This window comes from Rhipicephalus sanguineus, chromosome 7 (assembly GCF_013339695.2).
Source record: "Rhipicephalus sanguineus isolate Rsan-2018 chromosome 7, BIME_Rsan_1.4, whole genome shotgun sequence".
Taxonomy (NCBI): Eukaryota; Metazoa; Arthropoda; class Arachnida; order Ixodida; family Ixodidae; genus Rhipicephalus; species Rhipicephalus sanguineus.
This window is the reverse complement of record NC_051182.1, coordinates 142,610,348-142,632,252: the sequence shown is the minus strand read 5'-3', so window position 1 is coordinate 142,632,252 and position 21,905 is coordinate 142,610,348. Positions and strand designations below refer to the sequence as shown.

Sequence of the window (21,905 nt, the reverse complement as noted above, 5' to 3'; positions counted from 1 at the left end):
TGCTGGGCATGCACAGATAAGTTTTCGTGCCTTCGTTCTTTTCCGCCGTTGTGCCCTATTGCAGTAGTTAGTTGGCGTATGTAGTGTCTCTTTTGTGTCCATGTTTGCACGTCCGGTCTTTTAGCATGAGAACTTTTATTGGTTGAAAGTGAGACAACCTATACACCACCACTGCCCAGTGAAGGGAACGATAGGGACACAGAGAAGAGCTGTGGTGCCAACTTGCCCACTGTAATGTACAGTCGGTGTGAAAGGTTTAGAGTCCGCTAGGTTTGAGAAAACTTATACTTCTCAGCAATTTGCGACTGTGTCCGGTCGAACTGCGGAGTATATGCTGATAGTGCGTTTTAGTACAGGCCAGTAATCTAAATTTAAGTCACCTTTCACAGCAGCAGGAATATTCAGCTTCTTTTTTGTGTCTCGTGGTTCAACATTTGACGCTAAGTGTGCGGTTTGGTATTGGCCAACCATGTTCGCTTTACGATCTTCTGCTCTTACGAAAAGTCGCAACTTAGGATTTTACAAACTGCGCCAACTAAAAGTGCTAACCTCTATACAACAAGCCATTACACGAATAAACTTCCTTGCGCCTATGCAATCAGCTTTGTGTACAAGTTTTGATCGTGACGCTGTAAAATCGTTCCATGCGCAAAAGCCCGTGTTAGCCGTGGTCCATCGCTTCTTTGATGTTGGAAAAACTCGCGCCGAGCGTTTAGCGTCGTAACTAGGGCACGAACGCAGCCCGGTCCAACCGATTATTTGTGCCTTTTGGCCTGAGCGAGACTAGACGTCGCCCGGGCTACCCTAGGCTGGCCTGGATAGTTCACGGAAGGCATTAGAATAATCTGACTGTAAGTGCAGAAAGTAAATATTGCTGCAAGTTTTCAGTCTGAGACAAACATGCAGTGGTTAGTGCATGAAAGAAAGAAAGGAATAAAAACTTAATTATTGTTTTAAATATTCTTGGTGGCCGGTTGAGGGCTATACGATGGTTATACAAGCCAGTGGAGCCCTCTTCCAAGGCTCCACTGGCTTGCGCTAGTGAGGGTCACTTGGTTGATGAGGAGCACATGGTCGTCCCTGTCCGAGCTGGACAGCAGTGCTTCTCATTGACGCTCATTTGGGTTTCTGATATGTGTGATGCTATGTACTGTACACTCCCAGCTATAGGAGATAGTGTGGGTATTGACCCGCCTCATGGGCATATTGTCCGTGTATACTGTGGGGTGCGTTATGTGTAGGATATGTAGATGTAAGTATATGCACCTGTTTGAAGTCTGTATAGTGTCGTGGACTCAGTCGCCGCGAATTCCTTCTGCAGGGGTGGATGTCTTCTCCCGCTGCCTCTGCAATATTCTAGTATCGTGGAGTACTGCGGGTCAATGTGTGTGGTATGTCCTGAAGGAGATGAAAGGAAAAAAAATAATGGCACTACAAACGCGTGTGTTCATCGCTTGGTGCCGTTGGCGCAGGGTGAAGAACGAGACGGTGTTGAACGGAACCATGCCCCTTCCCCATCTGTACCTGGTGTCGCCGAGCACGCTGTGGATCCGGCGCATGCACTCGGACCTGGCGGGCAGCTACACCTGCCTGGTCAGCACTGAGGACCGAGAGGCCATGGCGTCCACACTTGTCGTCATGGCCGGAACGAAGCCTCGCAGCAAGTGCAACGTCTGTGAGTATAGGCTCGCTTTAACTGCCTCGTTTTATAACGGCTACGTATCTTCGTACGAATCCCGGAAAACGACGTACAAAGAATGGAGTATAGTCCGTGTCCATCAGCGTAAGTTACGAGAAGCAGGGTGCTCTCACGCGCTTTCCCCCCGGCTCATCCACGAAGGGTCAAGACTCCACCTCCACGCTCCCCTTTCCGGACAGTGAACCTTATAGGCAGCGTTAATTACCGACTGCGTTTTCTTCTGGGTGCTTAGCGTACATCTGAAATTAACAATGTGTAAATAAGCTTCCAAATTTCGAACACAACTGACGCCTTCTTGAGTGTTACCGACAATGCACGGCTACTTCCGAGTGCCGCAATCGCTTTCTTTGTCTCCTTCTTTCTCTCTCTCTATTTTCTCTTGCTCTTTCTTTCTATTTCTTTTTTTTCTCTCTCTCACGTGTTTCACGTGCTCCGCTTCGCCGAGCAGAGTTTTCGTTTAACGATCGCACCTGCTGTACTCGGTAGTGGGGCTTGCCCAATACCCGTGGCGCATACCCACCTGAGGAGTTTTGCACGACGGAGCACAACTTACCGATAGCTTAAGCAATGTCACTGTAAAGAGAATGAATAGAGCGCGTGACGGTTCATGAGATGATAGCTTTTTGTATACATTGTACCCCGCAAAGTTTTTACGGCAGGCCTAAACAGCTTCGCTGTTAAAACAAACGCAGTTTTCCGCAAAAGTCCCAAGGATCAGGAGATCCCCCATGGCGAGACGGCCATCATGCACTGTACGGCGCAGGCGCCGCAGCGGCCCTCCTCTGACGTCAAGATCAGCTGGCTACGCAACGGGCTACCATTCCCGACTAGCAACCGGTACCGGGACCTCGGCAACGGGCTGGTCTACATCAGCGACGCCATGCCCAAGGACTCCGCCGTCTACACCTGCGTGGCCACCGACCGACGCAGTAACTGCACCGTCCAGGAGTCAGCTCTGCTCAGGGTGCTGCCTAGGGTGAACATCGAGGAGAGTGAGTCACATGATCCAACCATCTTTGTGCATTTATGAGTTGAAGGCGGTATAACGTACCTCTCTCGTGAAATACAAGACACACAAACGTAACCAGTCCTGCATTGCCATACTTTATATAGAAGATTGTGGTTAGTGGCCCTACATAAAATGCCTTTGTGTGATTGAGCGTGAAATATGAGAGGAAGGAGGAAAGAAGGAACCACATGACATATTTCGTCTGGGCGCTATCTTGCGCTCATCGCGCCCTCTTTATGTTTTCACTGTGCAATGTAACGAACTGAAAGTCTAGTGTAGGTAACCTTGCTATATTGTAGTTTCTGTTCTCTGTACGAGTACACAGGAATTCGGGATAGCAGCATTTGATTACACTGAGCCAAGAACATTGGCTGGCATCTTGAACGTAGGACTCCCTATATTCAGCAAAATGAAGTGACCACGTACTTTGGCGTATCGTATAATCTCTCTATAATAAGTAGTGCACTGACCACCCTTAAGGTATTTACTGCCCGCGAGAGCGATCTCTCATGCCTCTCCTTAGGTAAATAGTAATGGGACTCAAGTTAAACAGTAAATATTTGAGTTTCCAATCACAGTAAGTACTTTGTCATGTGTTACCTCTTGGATAATTTTGTTCCTCCTACGCGGCACTGTTCCGCCAGCGAAACAAACGCTACTATTTAACACACTTGGGAGGTCCGAGCCACAAGTTCCCTTTGGAAAGCTCATGGTTTCGACACGAATACCTGCTATCTAAGTACTTCGTTGCTGGCTGGTTTCCGGTGTACTGGGGTCTGGAGGTCTTAGTCCCTTTTTGTCTGCATTTGTACTTACAAGAACTTGTTGGTGGGCGAGTTGGTGCATCTTAATACAAAAGGGATAACTGCGCTACCTGACACACACGTAACAACCATAGACACACACAGGCGCCTGTGTGTGTCTATGGTTGTTACGTGTGTGTCAGGTAGCGCAGTTATCCCTTTTGTATTTTGTACTTACACTTGCTGAGCACCTGTAAGAAGAAAATACCGGAGTTGCTGAGCGATAGTATTTAAATAAAGGAAAGGATAAACACAGCATCAATGAAGAACTTCTGCCCTTTTCCCAGTTTGCGGAATTCCGTTTGTGGGACGTCCCAACATGACGAAGCCTCACGTCGAGCATGGAAAAATCGTCGGTGGAATGGACTCTATCAAGGGGGCCTACCCTTGGCAGGTGAGCTCGATGACTATCTTCTTTGTGATGCTGGAACTAGAAACCCCACTTACGCATGGGAAATATGGGGTAGGAAGCTCACGTGAAAGATGGAAAACCATCCCTTTGACCTGTTTTTGCTATTCTGGTCTTGTCTTCCGCAAATGGAGAAATGAAACTCTAACTTGGGGGATGACATTGCGGACCCTTGAAATGCATTTACTGATCCTAGACAGGTCGAATACGACTGTCTTAATTGCTTCATTAAGGCGCGAGCCTTAGACGCCTCATCAAACGCGAAAAGCGACTGTCGTCGCCAACAGAAAATTCACGTGATCATAGATTATGGCTTCATGACATCATCACGACGTCATAGACTGCCATAGTGACGTCACATTCCTTCTGTATATTATGTTGCTGTGTAACATCTCTTTGAATGAATAAAATTGTTGTTGTTGTTGTTCTTCTAAATTACATGACGTCAGTCGATGACGTCATCACACGACATCGTCAATTGGTCAAATGTGGGGCGATCTCGGAGGCAGGGCTGTAAAACCATGTGAGGTGAAGCTGCGATGCCTTCGATCCTGGAGGCACTGCAAAGACACGTTAAGTGAAGGGAACTTTAGTGGGGGAAGAGAAGATGAATATAATCAATTGAGAAGAAGAAGAAGAAGAAGTAGAAGAAGAAGAAGAAGAAGAAGAAGAAGAAGAAGAAGAAGAAAAAGATGGTTGTCGCCTTCAAGCCACTTTATGCCAATGCATAAGAGACCCACCCTGCGATTTTTTTTGTGGCTTTAGGACTCATTGTAACGAATGTCTTAATTAGGAGATATATTGTAGCGCAAAGGCACAATCGCAAGAAATTAGGCAACTACACATCACAGACGTAGTTGTATGAATAATTGTGCCTTGGATCTGCAATGTCACTTCAAGTAAACGCCACTTGGGCGAGCAACATGCCCTTTCATTCAGTGCTTTTGTTTGGAATTCCCGGCCGCGGCGGCTGCATTTTCGATGGAGGCGAAAATGATTGAGGCCCGTGTACTTCGATTTAGGTGCACGTTAAAGAACCCCGGTTGGTCGAAATTTCGCGGAGCCCTCAACTCTGGCGTCTCTCATAATCATATCGTGGTTTTGGGACGTTAAACCCCAACAATTATTAGTATCATTTATTTGGAGTGCACTAGTCGGTGGTTACACAGTGTGTTCCGCTATGTTCGTGCAGGTCATGTTCTGGACTGACTTGCGCAAGGCCTTCTGCGGCGGAAGCCTGGTGAACGACCAGTGGGTGCTCACTGCCTCGCACTGCTTCAAGCGGGACGAGATCCGCATCGACGAAGTGGAAGTGAGGCTAGGAAAATACGACCAGACCGTGGTCGAGCCGCAGCAGATGGTCACCAAGATTGCCGACGTGCACTTCCACCCGTAAGTAGCATGCGGAGGAAGAACAGCTGCTTGCATAAGATGACTCATAACATGTAAAAAAAAGATACCTCCATGCCATGCGCAGTAATGCCTTTTTTTAAAATGAATGTATTTAAGGAGAGGTTGGCGTCTACTCTCCTCTTACATGATAGTTCTCGTAAAACTTTCAACAATCACAAAATTAAACAAACAAACACGTTAATCGGCATTTATACTCAGTCTCAGTAGTAAAATATTGCCACCTGTGGTGGTAATATTGTGGTGGCAAGAAACGCCGCCTAGACCTCCGAAGATACGTGACAATATAAATATTCACGAAACAGGAGAGTTAACGCAGCATAAATGTTCACACGACCGGTACGTTCGCACGTAACAGAAGTAACATCACGATGTTCACACAAGAGACACTGTTAGATTCTAAGAAGAGCGATCACGGTAAAACGACTTCCAGCACTTGGAGCATCTGCTGCCATAGGGCCAAAACTCGAATTCATGAAAAAAAAAACTCGTATGATAGAACCGTTTATGCGATCCAGTCGTAACCAATCGTGAAGCTGGACATGTGATTACCAAAGGCAGCTGGCGAGTGACAAAGGTCACCTTTGAACAGAAAGGTTAGGGTGAATTCGACCCCCGATTCCATAAACTGCTTTTAAGCCTCAGAGACGTATGTCCACAGGAACGACACCCACTACAATTTGTGGAATTGACTTTTACATCAATGCTGTCCTTGTTAATTGCGGATGTGAAGAAAAGTGTTCGCATTTATTTACAGTGCTAGATCCGATTCTGATAGTTTGTATAGGCATGTTGAAGTTGTGCAACGTCGTTCTTTTAAGCCTACTGTCATTCTTGAGGAGAGCATGTGCGCGGTCTCAGAGTGAAAAGTTGAAACCTCCACGTTTCTTTTGTTAGCATGTGCCCTTTATCAGTCTACTAAAGAAATCGTGCGAGGACAACCGCGAACCTAATGCTGGAAAAGAATAGTCTGAATGCTATTAGGGTGATACATGACACGATTAGAGCACTTAACACTGAGACTAACTATTACTAAAACCTGTTCCGGCAGGCTGTACAAATAAAAACACTCTAGTTCGCAGCGAATCGTTATTTTTAGAGGAGTAAAAGCTGGAGCAAGCTTTCCTTATTGACATCATATAAAGAGATGTTGAACTTGGTGCATAAATATTGCGCCAACTATTCCTTAGATCATAAAAAGGCGAGGCATGAAACATACAGTTTTTCTTTTCAGATGAGTTGAACAGCTGCTGTAATCGTAGATGAAACTCTGAAGTGAGGGGGAGGTTTGAAACACCGGTAACCAACTAAACAACGTTTCCACGGCTACCCTCTCCTCGCAGGAACTTCAACGTGAACACGTTCGACAACGACATCGCGTTGGTGCAGCTTGCCGACCGGGTCACCTTCACGGACTTCATCCTGCCCGTGTGCCTGGGCGACAGCGCCACCATCGAGCGCGACTTCTTCAGCTCGGGCGACGTGCAACTGGGCACCGTGACCGGCTGGGGACAGCTCACGGAGAGCGTCAACACGCTACCTCGGTTCCTGCAGGAGATCAGGCTGCCCATCATCGACCACAAGACCTGCCAAGCGTCCACGCAGTACCCGGTAAGATACTTGAACGCTACTCGAGCGACTCTTCCTGTGGGAGCACAACCTATCTCTAAGAAGCTGACGGCGACGCAATGGTGTTTGCGTTCATGGTGTAGTGGTAGGCACGTTCCACCCCCATGCTTGTTCGAAATTCATAAAATCGTGCTCTTTTATTGATGCCACTTCCGTGACGGAAATGACGTGGAACAGTTCTTGGTGACTTAAAACGTGGCATAAAACACTATTGTGTTCATAAACTGAATGCTCGTGTTTTATGCGCCGAAACCGTGCACAAATCTGATTGTGAAATCTGGTGGAGTGGAAGACTACGGAATAATTTTGACACACTGGGGTTAGTTAAACCTTAATCTAAGTGAGACGACGTTTTTTACGTTCTTTCATACCGAAATGCGGCCCCTGCGACCGGGAATCGAACCAACGACCTCGTGCATAGCAGTACAGCAGTACAATGCCACCAACTATTGCCATTTGATTTTGGCCGTGGTGTATTGTTGGGGACTGTAGGAAAACATCTTGCCATCTTGCGAGAAGGGGAAGCCTCTCGTGAAGGAGATACCGAGCATTTAGTATCGTAAAGAACATAGTTCAAAAGAAATAAAAGACAATTCGAACTAATGTGCACCTTTCTTATTGTAGGAAAATGCAAGCAAAATCTTTGCATGTTTTTTGTCCTGTATCTCTGTAAAATATCGGAGCTTCTCAAATGTTTCAGCTACGAAAACAATTTTCTTCTCGGTTTGGGCACCTTGTGAAATGTTACCAGACGCTGTTTGTCGTTAACAGCTCAGATCTATGCAGCAGACAGGGCAAATAAAAGTCAAGCAAGGTTCCTAGGCATCGAAGGAATTGGGCTGATAAACTGTTACGGCACTCTGCAGGTCTTTGAAACGTCTGCAGGAATGTTTATTATAAGGATGTAATCGAGAGCGAGCTGGTTATGTTTACGAATTTCTTTTGTGCTTTTTTGAGCAGGCTTTCTTTTTTTTTTTGGCATCTGCTCACAATTCATTTTGTAGAACTACGCATACTCCCAGGCAGGGCTTGTGTACAGTACTATAGCTGAGTCAGCTGACATCACACTGTCGGTGTCAGGTGACTCTGTCCGTGTTAGCTAGCTCAATTCATACCGTGGAGGAGAGCGCTTGAAAAATCAAAATGACCTCACATTGTCTCACGTGTGCACTGAGTGGTCATTAGCTTACGTCTTCTAGTCTTCTAAACACTTTTATTGTCATTGGGCGGCTTTCAGGTGACGAGGAACATGTTCTGCGCCGGCTACAAGCAGGAGATTGTGGGAGACGCCTGCAAGGGCGACAGCGGTGGTCCCTTCGTGGTGCAGCGCAAGAACCGCTGGTACCTCATCGGCATCGTCAGCTGGGGTGTTGGGTGCGGTCGCAAGGACCACTACGGCTACTACGCCAAGGTCAGCAACTACCACAGCTGGATTAAGGAGAAGATCCTTTACTAGATCAAAGCGTCGATACCCTCTCCCTCTTTCATTTTGAGGGATACATCGATCGTGCGAGCTCAGGACTGATTGCTCAACGATTACGAGCAACGCGCGACCTGTGAAACCGAAGACGACGACGCTGCTCCCAACGAGAACTGTGCCGTGCTGTGGGATCATCGGACCAGAGTGTGGACACCTTGAACAACGTCTGCCGGGACATCGTTGTCTGGACCAACACATGTGTGGTGTTCCTGTTGAACCGACGAGCTTGCTAAAGCGCAAGCACTTGTCAACACATGATAGTTAATATGTCGATAACAGGCAGGGACCGTCGCCTTCGATACGTTATCACTGATGACAATGAACCATCATTTATGAGAAGGAAGGTTTGAGAGAAAGGTGATCGTAGTAGATATAACCACATACTTGTAAAGCTTTACAGAAAAAAAAATGAAAGAAAGAAAGATCAAGTGCTTGGTAAATAGACTGTGGTGTATGCGATGATGCGACAATGTGAAAATTGCCTGGCACGCAGTGGAATTGTTGGTTATGTGCAACAATTGCAATGGAAGTGATGGGTAAGAGTTTAGCAGAGATGTGTCTACATGAACTTGTTCGAGGCGAGGCATTATGAGAACGGGCATCCAGTTAACAATATCGACGTCTCAGAGTCTTTCTTTTTGAATAGCAGGCTTTTAAGGCCGATTTTCTACTGGTCTTTGGGCATTCAGTGGATATTTTATGTGAACTATATGCTCTGCCGAAGCATGTGTTACTTGATTATTCAATCATCGCGATGCTTCCTGACCACACGTAATGGCATTGTTAAAAACGCATACAACTGGGCGTTTAGTATAAAGGTTGTGCCGTGCCGTGTAACACTGATTCATGTTCCAGGAAGTCCTGCACTGGAACTTACGTCACATTGAGGAACAATTCTAGCTTTCCTGCCTAATCAAAAAGCAAGTTGTTCTGTGCAGCTAAGTGCCTTTTTCGCGGCAAGAAAAAGTTTGCCGACCGAGAGCAGGACTTGTAAACACGTCCCAAATGCAGTAATGTGGCAGACGCTGCTTATACCGTCCTGCTGTTTATAATTTATTCGATAAGGACTTTTTCTTACGTGTCACTGTTTCTGTGTTTCCATGTGTATTTGTGTGTGTATGTGTGTGCTTGTTTCGCCAGTATGTCGAGGCGCTTAGTTTTTCGGAGAGCCCTCTTAGACGTATTTTTCAGTTATCGCTAGAAGACGTTTTGAAGCTTTGACGCCAATGGGTGACATGGCGTATGATACTTGGTCCTGCGCTTGTATCTTGTGATAATGGAGCAGTCCAGGCATTACCATCGCTCGTGCGCTTTTCGAAATGGTGCGATTGCGTTGATTAGAATCGCGAAGTTAACATGTGCATAGGTAGCAGCGTTTGTACCGTCAGCATGGTTGCATTTATAGTGTATTCACGCAAGATTGATAGCGAGTATAGCGGTGTTGTTTTCCGTTCCAGGGAATCGCTTAGAAGTACAGTCGACGTCAAAAGTTTAGAGATCACTATATGTCTGAGAAAACTTTGAATTTTTCAGTAACTTTGTGAATGCGTTCGATCGTATTGCACTGTACATGTTGTTAGCGCGTTTTAGGACAGATCTAAAATATAAATTCAAGGTTGCCTGCCGAGTAAGCGGGAATATTCAGCTTTTTCTTATGTATCATGGTCTCTAAGCTTTTGATGCTGGCTTTATGTTCATTTGCACATCAGCATTATGCTCAAGCCTATGAAGCAAATACCTATTAAGCGTGATTGCGGTAGTACTTAAGCAAACTCTTTCTTAAAGAAGTGGCTCAAATTAAACGTAAAACTACAGCATCGATCAAGCCAGTCGCAAGTAGACTCATTTTTAATAACTCCATCATGACATCTTGAGTATACATGTGATATCTTCCACTGCTCTGTTTGTGTGTGCCATCTCACGAGAAAAGCTCAATCTAGATAAAGCCTATGAGATCCAGGAGTCCACATGTCCATGCTTACCTTTATATGCCGGATAGGATTATTGCTCCTGCGGAGAGTCAGTACTTTTCTACGAGTAGTAGTGAACCATTGTACGTCAACTTGTAGGTCAACAAAGCCAGATGAAGAAACGTGACGTCATAGACAAGCGGAGTCGTACATTCACGCCGACGTAACATAGCTCTCGCTCTTTCTATTTTAATTTTGTTTTATACATTGCGTTGCGAACCGGTGTGTCTAGGCGTACATTGTAGTCAGTATTTATATCTGTGCGCGGGGCGCCCTCTTGTGGTATTTCAACTTCCTCATTTTTCTCGACTATTATTATTATTCTCTCCGCGAAACATTTATATTCATGTTCATGTACCAAATGTCACCGAGGTTCCTGTGACCGTGTTGTCATGCCATAGAATAAAGTTTTTTCCCCTCATTATTACGTCTTTGTCGAAGTGTCTTTCGCGTCGCAATCACTCGTATGCAGTAAGCCAGTCTTGGTGGAGTGTTATCTCGCCAAGGTTTGCAATAAAAGTAGAATCAGCAGAGGTGTAAACTGCCTTAGACTGGCTAGCGGTAGTTTCGGTTGGTGGACTTGTCAAAATGCACCCCGTCATCCTTTGTGGCTTCATTTTGCAGGCATTGTGGTTGACGCCACGTGGTTTCGTCACGTGGTTTCTTCTTTTGCAGATGACAGGCGCCGGCAGCGACACTACGTGACGTCAACCACTAACCCTCTAAATGCAACCTACCAAGGATGACGAAGCCGCTTTTGACAAACATATGTCCATCTATCGAAACGTCAGCCAGCCACACTGAGGCAATTTACCTCTGTTTATCCAACTTTTATTGCAACTTGTGTTTCGATCTGTCGGCTCCCGCTTTTGCATTGGACTCGCCAAGGTTTAGATTTATGATTTATTACACTTCAAATTTGTTGTTTTTCCATGAAAAACGACTCGACGAAAGAGCACAAGAAAAAAGAGAAGGGCAGTAAAAGGAGCGTGTCGTTTAACATTGTTTCTCATCATTGCCTCTATCCGTCTTCGCGATATTTTTTCGTTTTCCCTATTTGCTGTTTCATAATAATAATATCTAGGGTTTTACGGGCCAAAACCACGATACAATTATGAGGCACGCCGGAGTGAAGAGCTCTGGAAATTTTCGGTCATCTGGTGTTCTTTCACGTGCACTGACATCGCACAGCACACTGTGTGCGGTCGAGATGCCAAACAGTAAGCACCAACTAGGCCAGACTCTAGTTCTGTGGCATCTAGAAGTTCGCCTCCATCAAGATGGGACCGCCGCTGCCGGGATCGAACCCGCAACCTTCGGGTCAGCAGCCGAGTGACTTAACTGTAGCCAGGTTTTTGACCGGGCTATTTGGTGAAGATACATTGTATAGCTTACAGTGCACTCTGACACATGGTCTTCGTGTGTCTCTTCTTCGTCCGTGTGCCAGGGTGCGCTGTAAGATAGAATGGAGAAACTTAAGCACTGTGCCACCGAGACGGACGTTTAGCTGTTTATTCTTGACAGGTCGAATGACGTGGGTTGGGGGAGAACGTTGCCACTAGCTCCTCTCCGGCACCATCCTTACGACGTACGACACCTCTCAGCTTACGGTGGCGAAGCAGGCTGCCGTTGGTTAGATAATGAATCGGCAGTCTCGTTGATAAACCCGCCTCCCCTTTTAATCTCTGTCCCTTTCTTGCACCCGCATTGCCTTCTCCATATTTCCTCGAAGGAAGTGACGCATATCGATGCAGGAAGTGACGACAAAGTTGCAAGTTAGTCAACATAGCCTTCTTCACCCAGTGTTTTTCGACGCTTCAGAGTGCGCTGTGCACATTCGCCAGCCGAGGCAACAGTATGATTTTTTGTTGCGTGTGGTGATCTCGTGTGGGAATTAATTATGGAACAAGAATATGTGACCATGCTTCGTTCGAGCTGTGATTTTTCGAACATAGTCCTCACGAAGAAAGTGAGCGTCAATGGCCGGCAGACAATCGCTAGCAGACAGGTGCCGAGTGGAGGAGACTGTAGGAATGTTGGGAACATGCGACGTTGGACGGTGTTCTTTGCAGCGACCGTCGTGATCTTGGCGAGCCAAGCTACGTAAGTACACAGCCGTGGAGATGCCGTCACCGAATATGGGCTTCCTAATATGCATAGAACTTCATTGGGTGGTGAAATCTTCAGTTGCTCTGCAGCATTCGTCTCCAAACGGTTCCGTGTGCAAGAGGTTCGTTTGACCAGTACCACTCTGAATGCGAGCCGACTGGGCCTGTGCTTACTACTAGCAAAATCTGAAGTTTTGTTGTGAAATGGGGCTCAGGATTTATTATGTCCCACACCTTACCCAATGAAATCTTTGCGTTATTACTGCAATATGGGCACCCATACCATAAAGTAATAATAATTGTTGGGGTTTTACGTCTTGAAAGGGCGATATGATTGTAAGAGACGCCTCAGTGGAGGGTTCCGGAAAGTTCTGCCACCTGTTGTTATTTGACGTGCATACCATTACCGTTAAATCGTCCAGCAACCAATTCTATTATATCTTCACGTTTAGTTGCCCATTTTCGTATTTAGTGAATATGGAGGTGTATGCAATACAAAAGAAAAAAAAAACAGACACGATACAATAGAAAACTATTAAAACTATAGAGAAAATCGTTTCAGTGAGGCCGACCATGTCTGAAAGGCCAGTTTTCTGAATTCAAGCCAATGTGAGGCAAACGAGGTGTTAAAAGAGCTTGGCCTAGCCTTTGTATTGAACACTTGCCATAGCAAATTACTATCACAAAATTTTTTTAACGTGACTAAATTTGGCTGCGCGATGTTTAAAGAAGCGTCGAAGCACGAGGCAGGACCCAATATGACTGAGAAAAAAAAAGTTGCACACGCAGTCGCGGGCACAAGTGAACCGAAATGGACAACACTAACACCACTAATACCACCAGGAACATCTTTTTGTATTAAACCCCCTATCAACATTCTTGATTTTATGTCGGTCTAAACAACAACTGGGTCGTCGCAGACCAACAAAACACCTCATTGCACAGTTTCGTTGGAGGTTGTCCACAAGAATATGCAGCTCACAGGGGATCACAAGCCGGAGGCGATCCTTCAGAGCTGGACGAGGTGACCCGTCTTACCCGTCTTCTAATCTCCACACCACGCTAAGTTCCTCTTTGGAGTGTCGCGTTGCAAAGATACCAACGCGAAGCTATATTTTTACGCTGTCGGCGGTTAGCAGGCTGGGCCCGCCCCGGCGGTTGTTCAATGTGCCCCAGACATGCATATACGTTACTCGAACTCTGGAGGAATTGTCGCCGCGCACTTAGGCATGTCTCAGCTTATCAGCTGCTTCAACTGTTGATAACTCATCCGTGAATTTTTACGCTCGCACGGCCACTTTCAAAGAAACTTCCCTTCCTCAAGGAGTAAACAATTCAGAAGGATGGTTTTGCAGGGCAAGATTTTTTTTTCTGGGGTTTAACGTCCAAAAACCACGATATGATTATTGTGTCGTAACATTTTTGCAATTTCTTATTGTATAGCACCGCAGTGTCGCTTTTCTTTTTCTTTTCTTTTTCTATTTAACTCTAGTACTGTACGATTTCAGTTGTGCTTGACTAGATGAATATTTCTTTATTATATGTCTTATATTTGCCAGTGTTGTTGATTTCTTTTAATTTTTTTGTTACCATTGCTGATGAACTCATTAATTATATTGTACTGCTCTTCTTACGTGATCTGCTACATGACCGCTGTTCATGAACTTTGTGTTATGTTACGGACCTCGTGCTTTGTTGTGTTATGCTTCGGAAGTCCACTTTTTTGTACTGCCCCCTTACACAATGCCTCAACGGAGGCCTGTAAGGTATTTTTAAATAAATAAATAAGAGACGCCGTAGTGGAGGTCTCCGGAAATTTCGACCACCTGGGGTTCTTTAACGTGCACCTAAATCTGGCCTCAAGCTTTTTCGCCTCCATCGAAAATGCAGCCGCCGCGGCCAGGATTCGATTCCGCGACCTTCGGGTCAGCATTCGAGCGCCATAACCACTAGATCACCGTGGCGGGGCGTGGGCAAGATGAGTAATTTATCTAGACGTGGAAGATGAATCTTCTTGAAGTCAAGAAGGTTCGTTCTTCGGGCAGATGCAATAGCGGCTCCGAAGAGAGCCACTCCAGAAGTGAAAAAAAAAATCTCACAGGGTCTTTATTGCTTTCGCCTAAGACAACTCGAAGGCAAAAGTCATCTTTTTCTTCTCAGTAGATGTAGTGACCCCCCCCCTCCCCTTTCTGTCCGAAAGTTTCGGTACCTAACGTGGTTTTGCATTGCCTCCGGGATCGGATGAATTGCAAGCTTTCTGCACCTCGCCTGGTTTTGCACTGGCTCCGTGATCGGCCCACATTTAACCAAGCGACGTTGTCATGTGATGAAGTCATCATGTGACGCCCCGTTATGTGACGTCATCATGACGACATGATAACGTTACAAATGTTTAAATGTTTGACGTCATCACGTGATGATAATTTTTTGTATCATTCTTGTTGACGACGTCGACGCTAAATTTTCGCGTTTGATGAGGCATCTAAGGCTATCGCCTTAAAGAAAACGGAAGCTGCGATGGGGCTTCGAGCAGCAAATGCCCTACATCCATTGTGCGACAGACGAAAGGCTCCCACTGCCCTTAGAGCTCGAGCGAATGTACGGACCCGTTAAGCAGTGAGCAAGTGTAGTAAAACGCCTAAATTCGAGGCCTCATAAACCCAGCATGCATGGTCTTAAAAGAATGCCAGGCCTGCGCGGAAAGCACGGCACATTCACAGCGAAAGCTGGAAGAGCGGCATTTCTAGAGCCCCTTATAAACTCTCTTGGGACTACTAATACAAGTACACGTGCAACAAGGTACCCACTACGCTATAAATAATAATTTGTGTGAAGTTGGGAAGCACTCACTACGCCATTGTTCGTCATTCTGCGGAGAAGCGAGGTACCCGCTAATCGTCTGTAAGGCATTATGTACGCTTTGTTGATGCGGCGGCTGATGACGATGAAGAATTATGGCTGAGCCCTTTGTAATGGGTTGGAAGCTTTAAACGACCCCTAGTTACGTAATTCGCATTGTGTGACGTCCGGTCGTTATTTCGCTCTTCTACCACACTATATAACATGCTTTAACGTGAGAAAGAGCGAGAAGGAGGGAAAGAACATTACTGAGGCCCCGAGGAAATGGATCGTGGTGGCCTATGGGCTTCCTTGGCAACTTATACATGTGCACTTGCGAGGTACCTACTACGCTATAAATCATCATAATTTTTGTGAAGTAGGGGAAGCAGCCACTGTGCCATTTTTCGTCATTCTGTGGAGAATGGGGGTATCCGCTAAACACTTTTAAGGCATTATGTGCACTTTGTTGATGCTGTGGCTGATGACGACGAGGAATTACGGCTGATCCCTTTGTAATGGGTTGGAAACATTCAACGACCCACTCGATGCGCAAATCGCATTGTGGGATGCCTAGTTACCGAATTCACCTTTTGTGATACATGGTTGTTATTTTGCTCTTCTGCATGGTTGTTATTTTACATGTGTTAATCTGGTTCGTTCCTGACATGAAGCCTGTACAGGATATTTTTGCAAAAGAGTTTCAAGCACTGGCCCCGCCACGGTGGTCTAGTGGTTATGGCGCTCGACTGCTGACCCGAAGGTCGCGGGATCGAATCCCGGCCGCGGCGGCTGCATTTTCGATGGAGGCGAAAATGTTTGAGGCCCGTGTACTTAGATTTAGGTGCACGTTAAAGAACCCCAGGAGGTCGAAATTTCCGGAGCCCTTCACTACGGCGTCTCTCATAATCATATCGTGGTTTTGGGACGTTAAACCCCAGATATTATTATTATTATTATTAGTTTCAAGCACCGGCATGGCTCTGAGGTAGACTACTGGGCTGCCACACAGAGGGTCCAGGTTCGAACCCCGTTCTATTATGAATATTTTTTTCTTATTTCGCGCGATAGCGATTACGAACACCGGCGGCGGCGGCGGACAACCACGACGCCAAAAACGGCTGTTGTTGCGATCTCATAATAGCTTAATTTCGCTGTGAAATATCTATCGACGACGGATTGCACAAGCGTCGTAGACAAATCAAAGAAGTCGTATCATTGCTTCATTATTTCATCTCATTGCTGAGCCTTCAGAATCATAAAAACTTATGTAAACGAGCCTAATTTATTTTACTGGTGAGGTCTGTTTGTGTTGAAGAGTAATTGAACAGCTAGCCAGCAAAATTTTGTTCAGCGGCAAGAGGGTGGGGAATCCGCGCCCATTTTGAGGCAGCACATCAAAAGAATCGAATAATTTTCCGGAATCGAACCACAATAACGGGACTTGCAGGAGTCACCAAATTATCACCAAATATAACATCGTACTTCAGTAACCGTCACTCCACCGGTAACGGTGGTATAGTGGCTTCACTGGTGAATGCTGTCTTATGTGCAGGTGTCTGCAGCTGTCCATAGACCCCGCAAACGGCTCCGTGAGCATTCTGAGAGGCAGGAGACCGTACATGACAACACCCGAGCCCGGGGTCGTGCGCGAATTCAGGGGTGAGTGACAGTTAATTGGTCACACTGCTTCTGAAGTGCATGCTAAGTGTCATCTCCTGACAGCACCGGGACGAGGTTTTCTGCCCACATGCAATACTTTTTGTCACAATTCTCTATAGCGCATTTTCTGTTCCACGAACCATCACCCCCTCAAGTAGTGACTCTATGCATTTAAAGGATTTTTAATAATAAAATAAATAATTAAAAACTCCGGCAGCTATGCACCAACTAAAGGTACGCCTGTGTGTTCGTCCTTTGTAACGTTAGAGCTGGTCAGGTCAAATTTCGGCGCGTCGCAGAAGAAGCAAAATTAAAGCAAGCCCTGGTGGTTGCATCCGTGCGTATACTACTAAAATATAGTAAGAATGTGCTCCTAAATAAAATAAGGACGGTATGCCAATTTCAGGAAAACAGAACAGTGGCCGAGTTCCTACGTTCGAAATGTGTGTAGAACTTAACACGGAAGCACCTTTCCATTCTTTTACACAGGGTGTCTTGGTATTTTTTATACGAAGTTATTGTCCTTCCTTCATGTACATTATGTCTGACAAATTGCGGAGCTTGTTTAGCAGGTAGCCCCACATTAGACATTGCTAAACCCCTTATTTCTTTACACTATTAACGTGATTGTATGAGGTAACATGGTGACGTTTTCTCGCTTTGTTGTGTTCTCCTATTTTGTAGACTGCGGAGGTAACCTGACGGCGTTCTCGCAGCCAGCGAAGTTATACTCACCTGGTTACCCGAGGACCTACGACTCGGATCAGCTGTGCCGTTGGGTCATCAGCGCAGTCCAGGGAAACGTTACGCTCCGATTTCTTAATGTACAGATCGAAGAGTCACCCGACTGCGAGTAAGTCTGCAAAAAAAAAAAAAAGAGAAGGTTTTCGTGGACACTGCCGTTGTTTCTTTATGCATTCACTGATCGCGAAAAGGACGTGACACCACGCGGCAACACTCCAGCCGAATATGCCAAGCCTATCCTTTCTGTTACAATAAATGCACTAAACCAGTTCAAACAGAAAGTGTCCTTTCGAAGCTATATCGGAAATTGTTTTGAAAAGAACGATGAGTCAGCATTCCACTAAAACTTTAATTTTGAGCGCCGTACGTCTTTGTGATGTCAGGGATTTCGAAGTTCGCTTCGATATTCTGGTCGTCATTGGTGACTAAAAGTTCTGTACATGAACGTGCCCCCTCCCCCCCCTTAATCAACTAGGAGGGGGGGGGCTAAGTCTGTCCCATACGTTTACTCAGTTATGACCACGTAAGTGTTTGACGATAATGGCAGCCGAAGGTCCCTGATGTTGCATTCCAAGAGCTGTTTACTTGCGATCTTAACTTCAGGAAAGCCAGGAACCAAAGGCAGGCCGCTGTGAGAAGCACGGACATGGCTTCATTTTTAACTTTTTTTTCAATAACTATGAAGACTGTCGCCCTTAGGATTCTTGACTAACGATGGGCGGGGGCTGCGATACCCCCCCCCCCCCCCTAATGGGGAGCGCTGCGCACACCTATGGTTCTATAATCGAGACAAGTACAATAATAATTTCTGGTGTCTTACGTGCCAAGATGACGGTATGATCACGGGGCACCACGTGGAGGGATGGTGGGATACTCCGGATTGATTACAACCACGCGGCGTTTTTTAACGTGCAATTAAATGCGAGTACATGGGTGTGCTTGCATTTCGCCGCCATCGAAACGCGGCCGCCGCTGGCAGCCAGTCGAGCTCGGCAGAGACAAGACCAGTCTGTCGCCAATTTTATGTACACTGTAGTCCATCTTTCGCGAAGAAAAGGTGCTAACCTTGGGTGTGTTCCAATACTCATGGTAGACGTCTAAATAGACAGCTAAGTGGACAGCAGCCATCTTAATTCCCATTCCAATCCGCCTCTTTCATGATGCCACAGCGCATGCACCCTTCCCCTAGCGGAAAAGTCACGAAACACCTGTTCACCTCGCAGGCTTTCGTTCTGGCAATACCGATTGTCCCGGCCCCGACCAAAGCCCTACCAAAACGGCGGAGGGTAGTACAAGAAAATGAAAAAGGCAGATTCTGACGTAGTTGTCAGAATAGACAGCTTAGAGAAGATGGTATCGGAGACAAAAAAGATGCACGCTACGGTGCTGTCCAAACAAGATTGCGGCTCAGCGAAATTCTCGGATAGCTCGGATCTCTCCGGTATGGTCGTCTGCACACAAGCATGCGCTTTTCCGGGCGCTCAATGTGAGCTACGTTCAATTTTTAATAGATTTGAACACGAAAGAAGTTAAAGAAATAACAGTTGCGTTTGTTTTTCTTAGCTTTTCTCCTCTCGGAGCGAGGTGGCGCTACGTCGCGCAGATGTCATCCAGACGCATTCATTCTTCAGAGTACCTGGGGCTCGATGCTGTCTTCTCAGCTGTCAGCATAGACTGTCTACAATGCTGTCCAGAATTGGAACACAACCCTTGCTATGAGCAAACGTCCCCGTCATAAATCATATTATTCTCTCGTTCCTATTGAAGTTTCTCATTGAGACAGGCTTAGATACTCGCCTCGTCTAGAGAGTCCTTACTTGAAACGTTCCGTATGCTGTTCCAATACATCCATATGTTTCCGTAAGTTTCTTACGGAAGTACAGGGCAAATATACGGAAAATATGTGGACTCAATGGTGTACGGATTCCGTACGAGAACGTCCAGAATTATTGGAATGTACGGAATGTTTCAGCAGGGATGTGCTGTGCTTCGAAGACTTGCGCGCAGTGCGCATTCGAAACGCAGGACAACGTCTGTACAGTAACAGTTCGTTGCATCATACCATAGTCACCTGTCATCATACCTCCCTCTACCCCTGTCTGTCCCTTTAACCCTTCCCACGGTGAGCAGTAGCAGGCTAGAGACACGCTCTCCAGGCCAACCTCTCCTCCTTTCTCTTCATTAAATATTATCTTCTTACTATCTTACAGGTTCGACAGCGTCGACGTCCTGATTGGTTCGAGCCAAGAGTCCGCGGGTAGGCTGTGCGGTGCACTGACGAACCACACGATCGCCACCAACTCCTCAACCGTCACGGTCGTCTTTCAGTCGGACGATTCTTACGAAGAAAAAGGGTTCTCCTTGGAGTTCTACGCAGAAATTGACCCCACAAGTGAGTTATTTCCATCAATGCTACAGACGCGAATCTATTACCGTAAAAGTCAGCGACAACGCAATTTTACTTTGGCTAAGTTGGCGCAAATAACGCAGGCCTATTAGAGCGAGAAGTCTGCAGATCATGCACCAGGGGCCGCCGCAGTAGCGCCACCATGGATCGCCTTGTGTATCGGTCAGAAGCAACCAGGTATCACCTGCCGTAGCAGCTCCAAAACCAATCCGCCGAGAGGCGCGGGGATGGCATAGCACTATTTACCTAAAATGCGACGAGCTGAAAGAATATTCATTGTGTTCTGTGTTGGTGAGAGAGAGACAGACAACATTTATTATTAAAAAAAATGGTTTATTGGAGGTGGGGCCCTTCATCAAAGGCCGAGTTGTGTTGGAAGAACTGCGTAAATCAGAATGGACCCAACAGACAATGATAACGAAGGCAATCGTAGGGAAATTACCTAATGATTAATTAACTGAACTAATAAATGACGAAGGAAGCAAACTCAGGCGGGAACAAACAGTGCCTCGGCCGGGCGTCTGTGTGCTAATGTAATAGGAGTTACGTGTTGAACACTGGGTTTGAGAAAATGCGGGATCGGAATGTCGCAAGCACTAAAAGCCGCTTAGACGAAAGACCAACCAATACTCCTTGATTCACACAGAGTAAGGAGCGTTATGAAACGTGAGTAAAAGAAATAAAAATGGGGAGTTGGGGTGGGCGTGGGGTGGAAGCATTACTACTCGGTACCATGACCTGAAGGAACAACTGTGTTTGCCAGGCAACAGTTATGCACACAATGACCGAGAACGCGGGAATAAAGGCTATGCTGTCCTATAGCGCAACAGCTAAAAACGTTACGCGACAGCCTCGTCGCTCGGTCGATGCAGACTGCACACATGCGGGAGCCCGCTCCGCACGTCAGGTCAAATATCCTACTCCTCTTTATTCCCGTCTTGCAGTTCTCATAGAAACATTCCTGTGACACCGAGGCACGTTTCCAAATCCTAAATAGTGCAAATGCAAAATTTCCGGTCGCGGTCCCTTGCGGCAGTCACATGACCTGGCGCAGAAACGCCACTTAGAAAAGGAAGAGGCGACAAGAAAACCCTGACATGTAGCGCAGTACGAGTGGTAACCAAACCTCCGATTTGAGAACCTTGCAAAGTCGCTTCACGTGGCCATGAGATGGCTTGACAGGTCCAAAGAGCTTGATCAGTTCTAGGGGCAGGAGGCCCTTCTTCGGGCAAAAGCCAAGAAGTCATGCATGGCATGTTGCAACAGCGATGTGGCTCACAAGGCTCATTAGGTAGAGAACATATAAAAGGGCCTACTGTAGAAGAAATGTGATTGACTAAAACGCGGACATGAAGGACAGGTCCTGTCAATTTCATGCCCGTATTTTCTTGTCGTGTCTTCCTTTTAACAGCCAGCCATAAAAACTTCGGTGTGTACAGTGTGTACAAAAAGTATCGTCATCATGAACGGGTATGTACCACAGAAATTGGGCAAATCCCACTACTCACCACTGGACCACTAAAAATGAAGAAGGCAATAGACGGGCGGCAAACACAAATTAAGATTTCTACACAGACGTAACCAGTAATTGAGAAAAGCTTTAATAAATCGTCGGGATTAACCCAGTAATAAACACTGTGGCCGCACATTTCAGCTTCGCTGAAGTATCTGTACGGAGTGCTCCAGTGGTACGTACAAATACAGTGAGAGTACTAGGGAATGGGAAAGGCAACGGCG

At 46.2% G+C, this 21,905-nt stretch overlaps 1 protein-coding gene across 1 annotated transcript in view; it reads left to right on the top strand.

The window, feature by feature from the left end:
* Window positions 1–21,905, top strand: part of LOC119400107 (uncharacterized) — a 76,448-nt gene that overhangs the window by 41,953 nt on the left and 12,590 nt on the right. Inside the window, exons 10-19 of the mRNA XM_037667051.2 lie at window positions 1,473–1,675; window positions 2,392–2,691; window positions 3,799–3,905; window positions 5,113–5,312; window positions 6,674–6,941; window positions 8,197–8,370; window positions 12,608–12,639; window positions 16,911–17,017; window positions 17,702–17,870; window positions 19,972–20,153. Coding sequence (XP_037522979.2) covers window positions 1,473–1,675; window positions 2,392–2,691; window positions 3,799–3,905; window positions 5,113–5,312; window positions 6,674–6,941; window positions 8,197–8,370; window positions 12,608–12,639; window positions 16,911–17,017; window positions 17,702–17,870; window positions 19,972–20,153 — 1,742 coding nt within the window. The remainder of the gene's footprint in view (window positions 1–1,472; window positions 1,676–2,391; window positions 2,692–3,798; window positions 3,906–5,112; window positions 5,313–6,673; window positions 6,942–8,196; window positions 8,371–12,607; window positions 12,640–16,910; window positions 17,018–17,701; window positions 17,871–19,971; window positions 20,154–21,905) is intronic.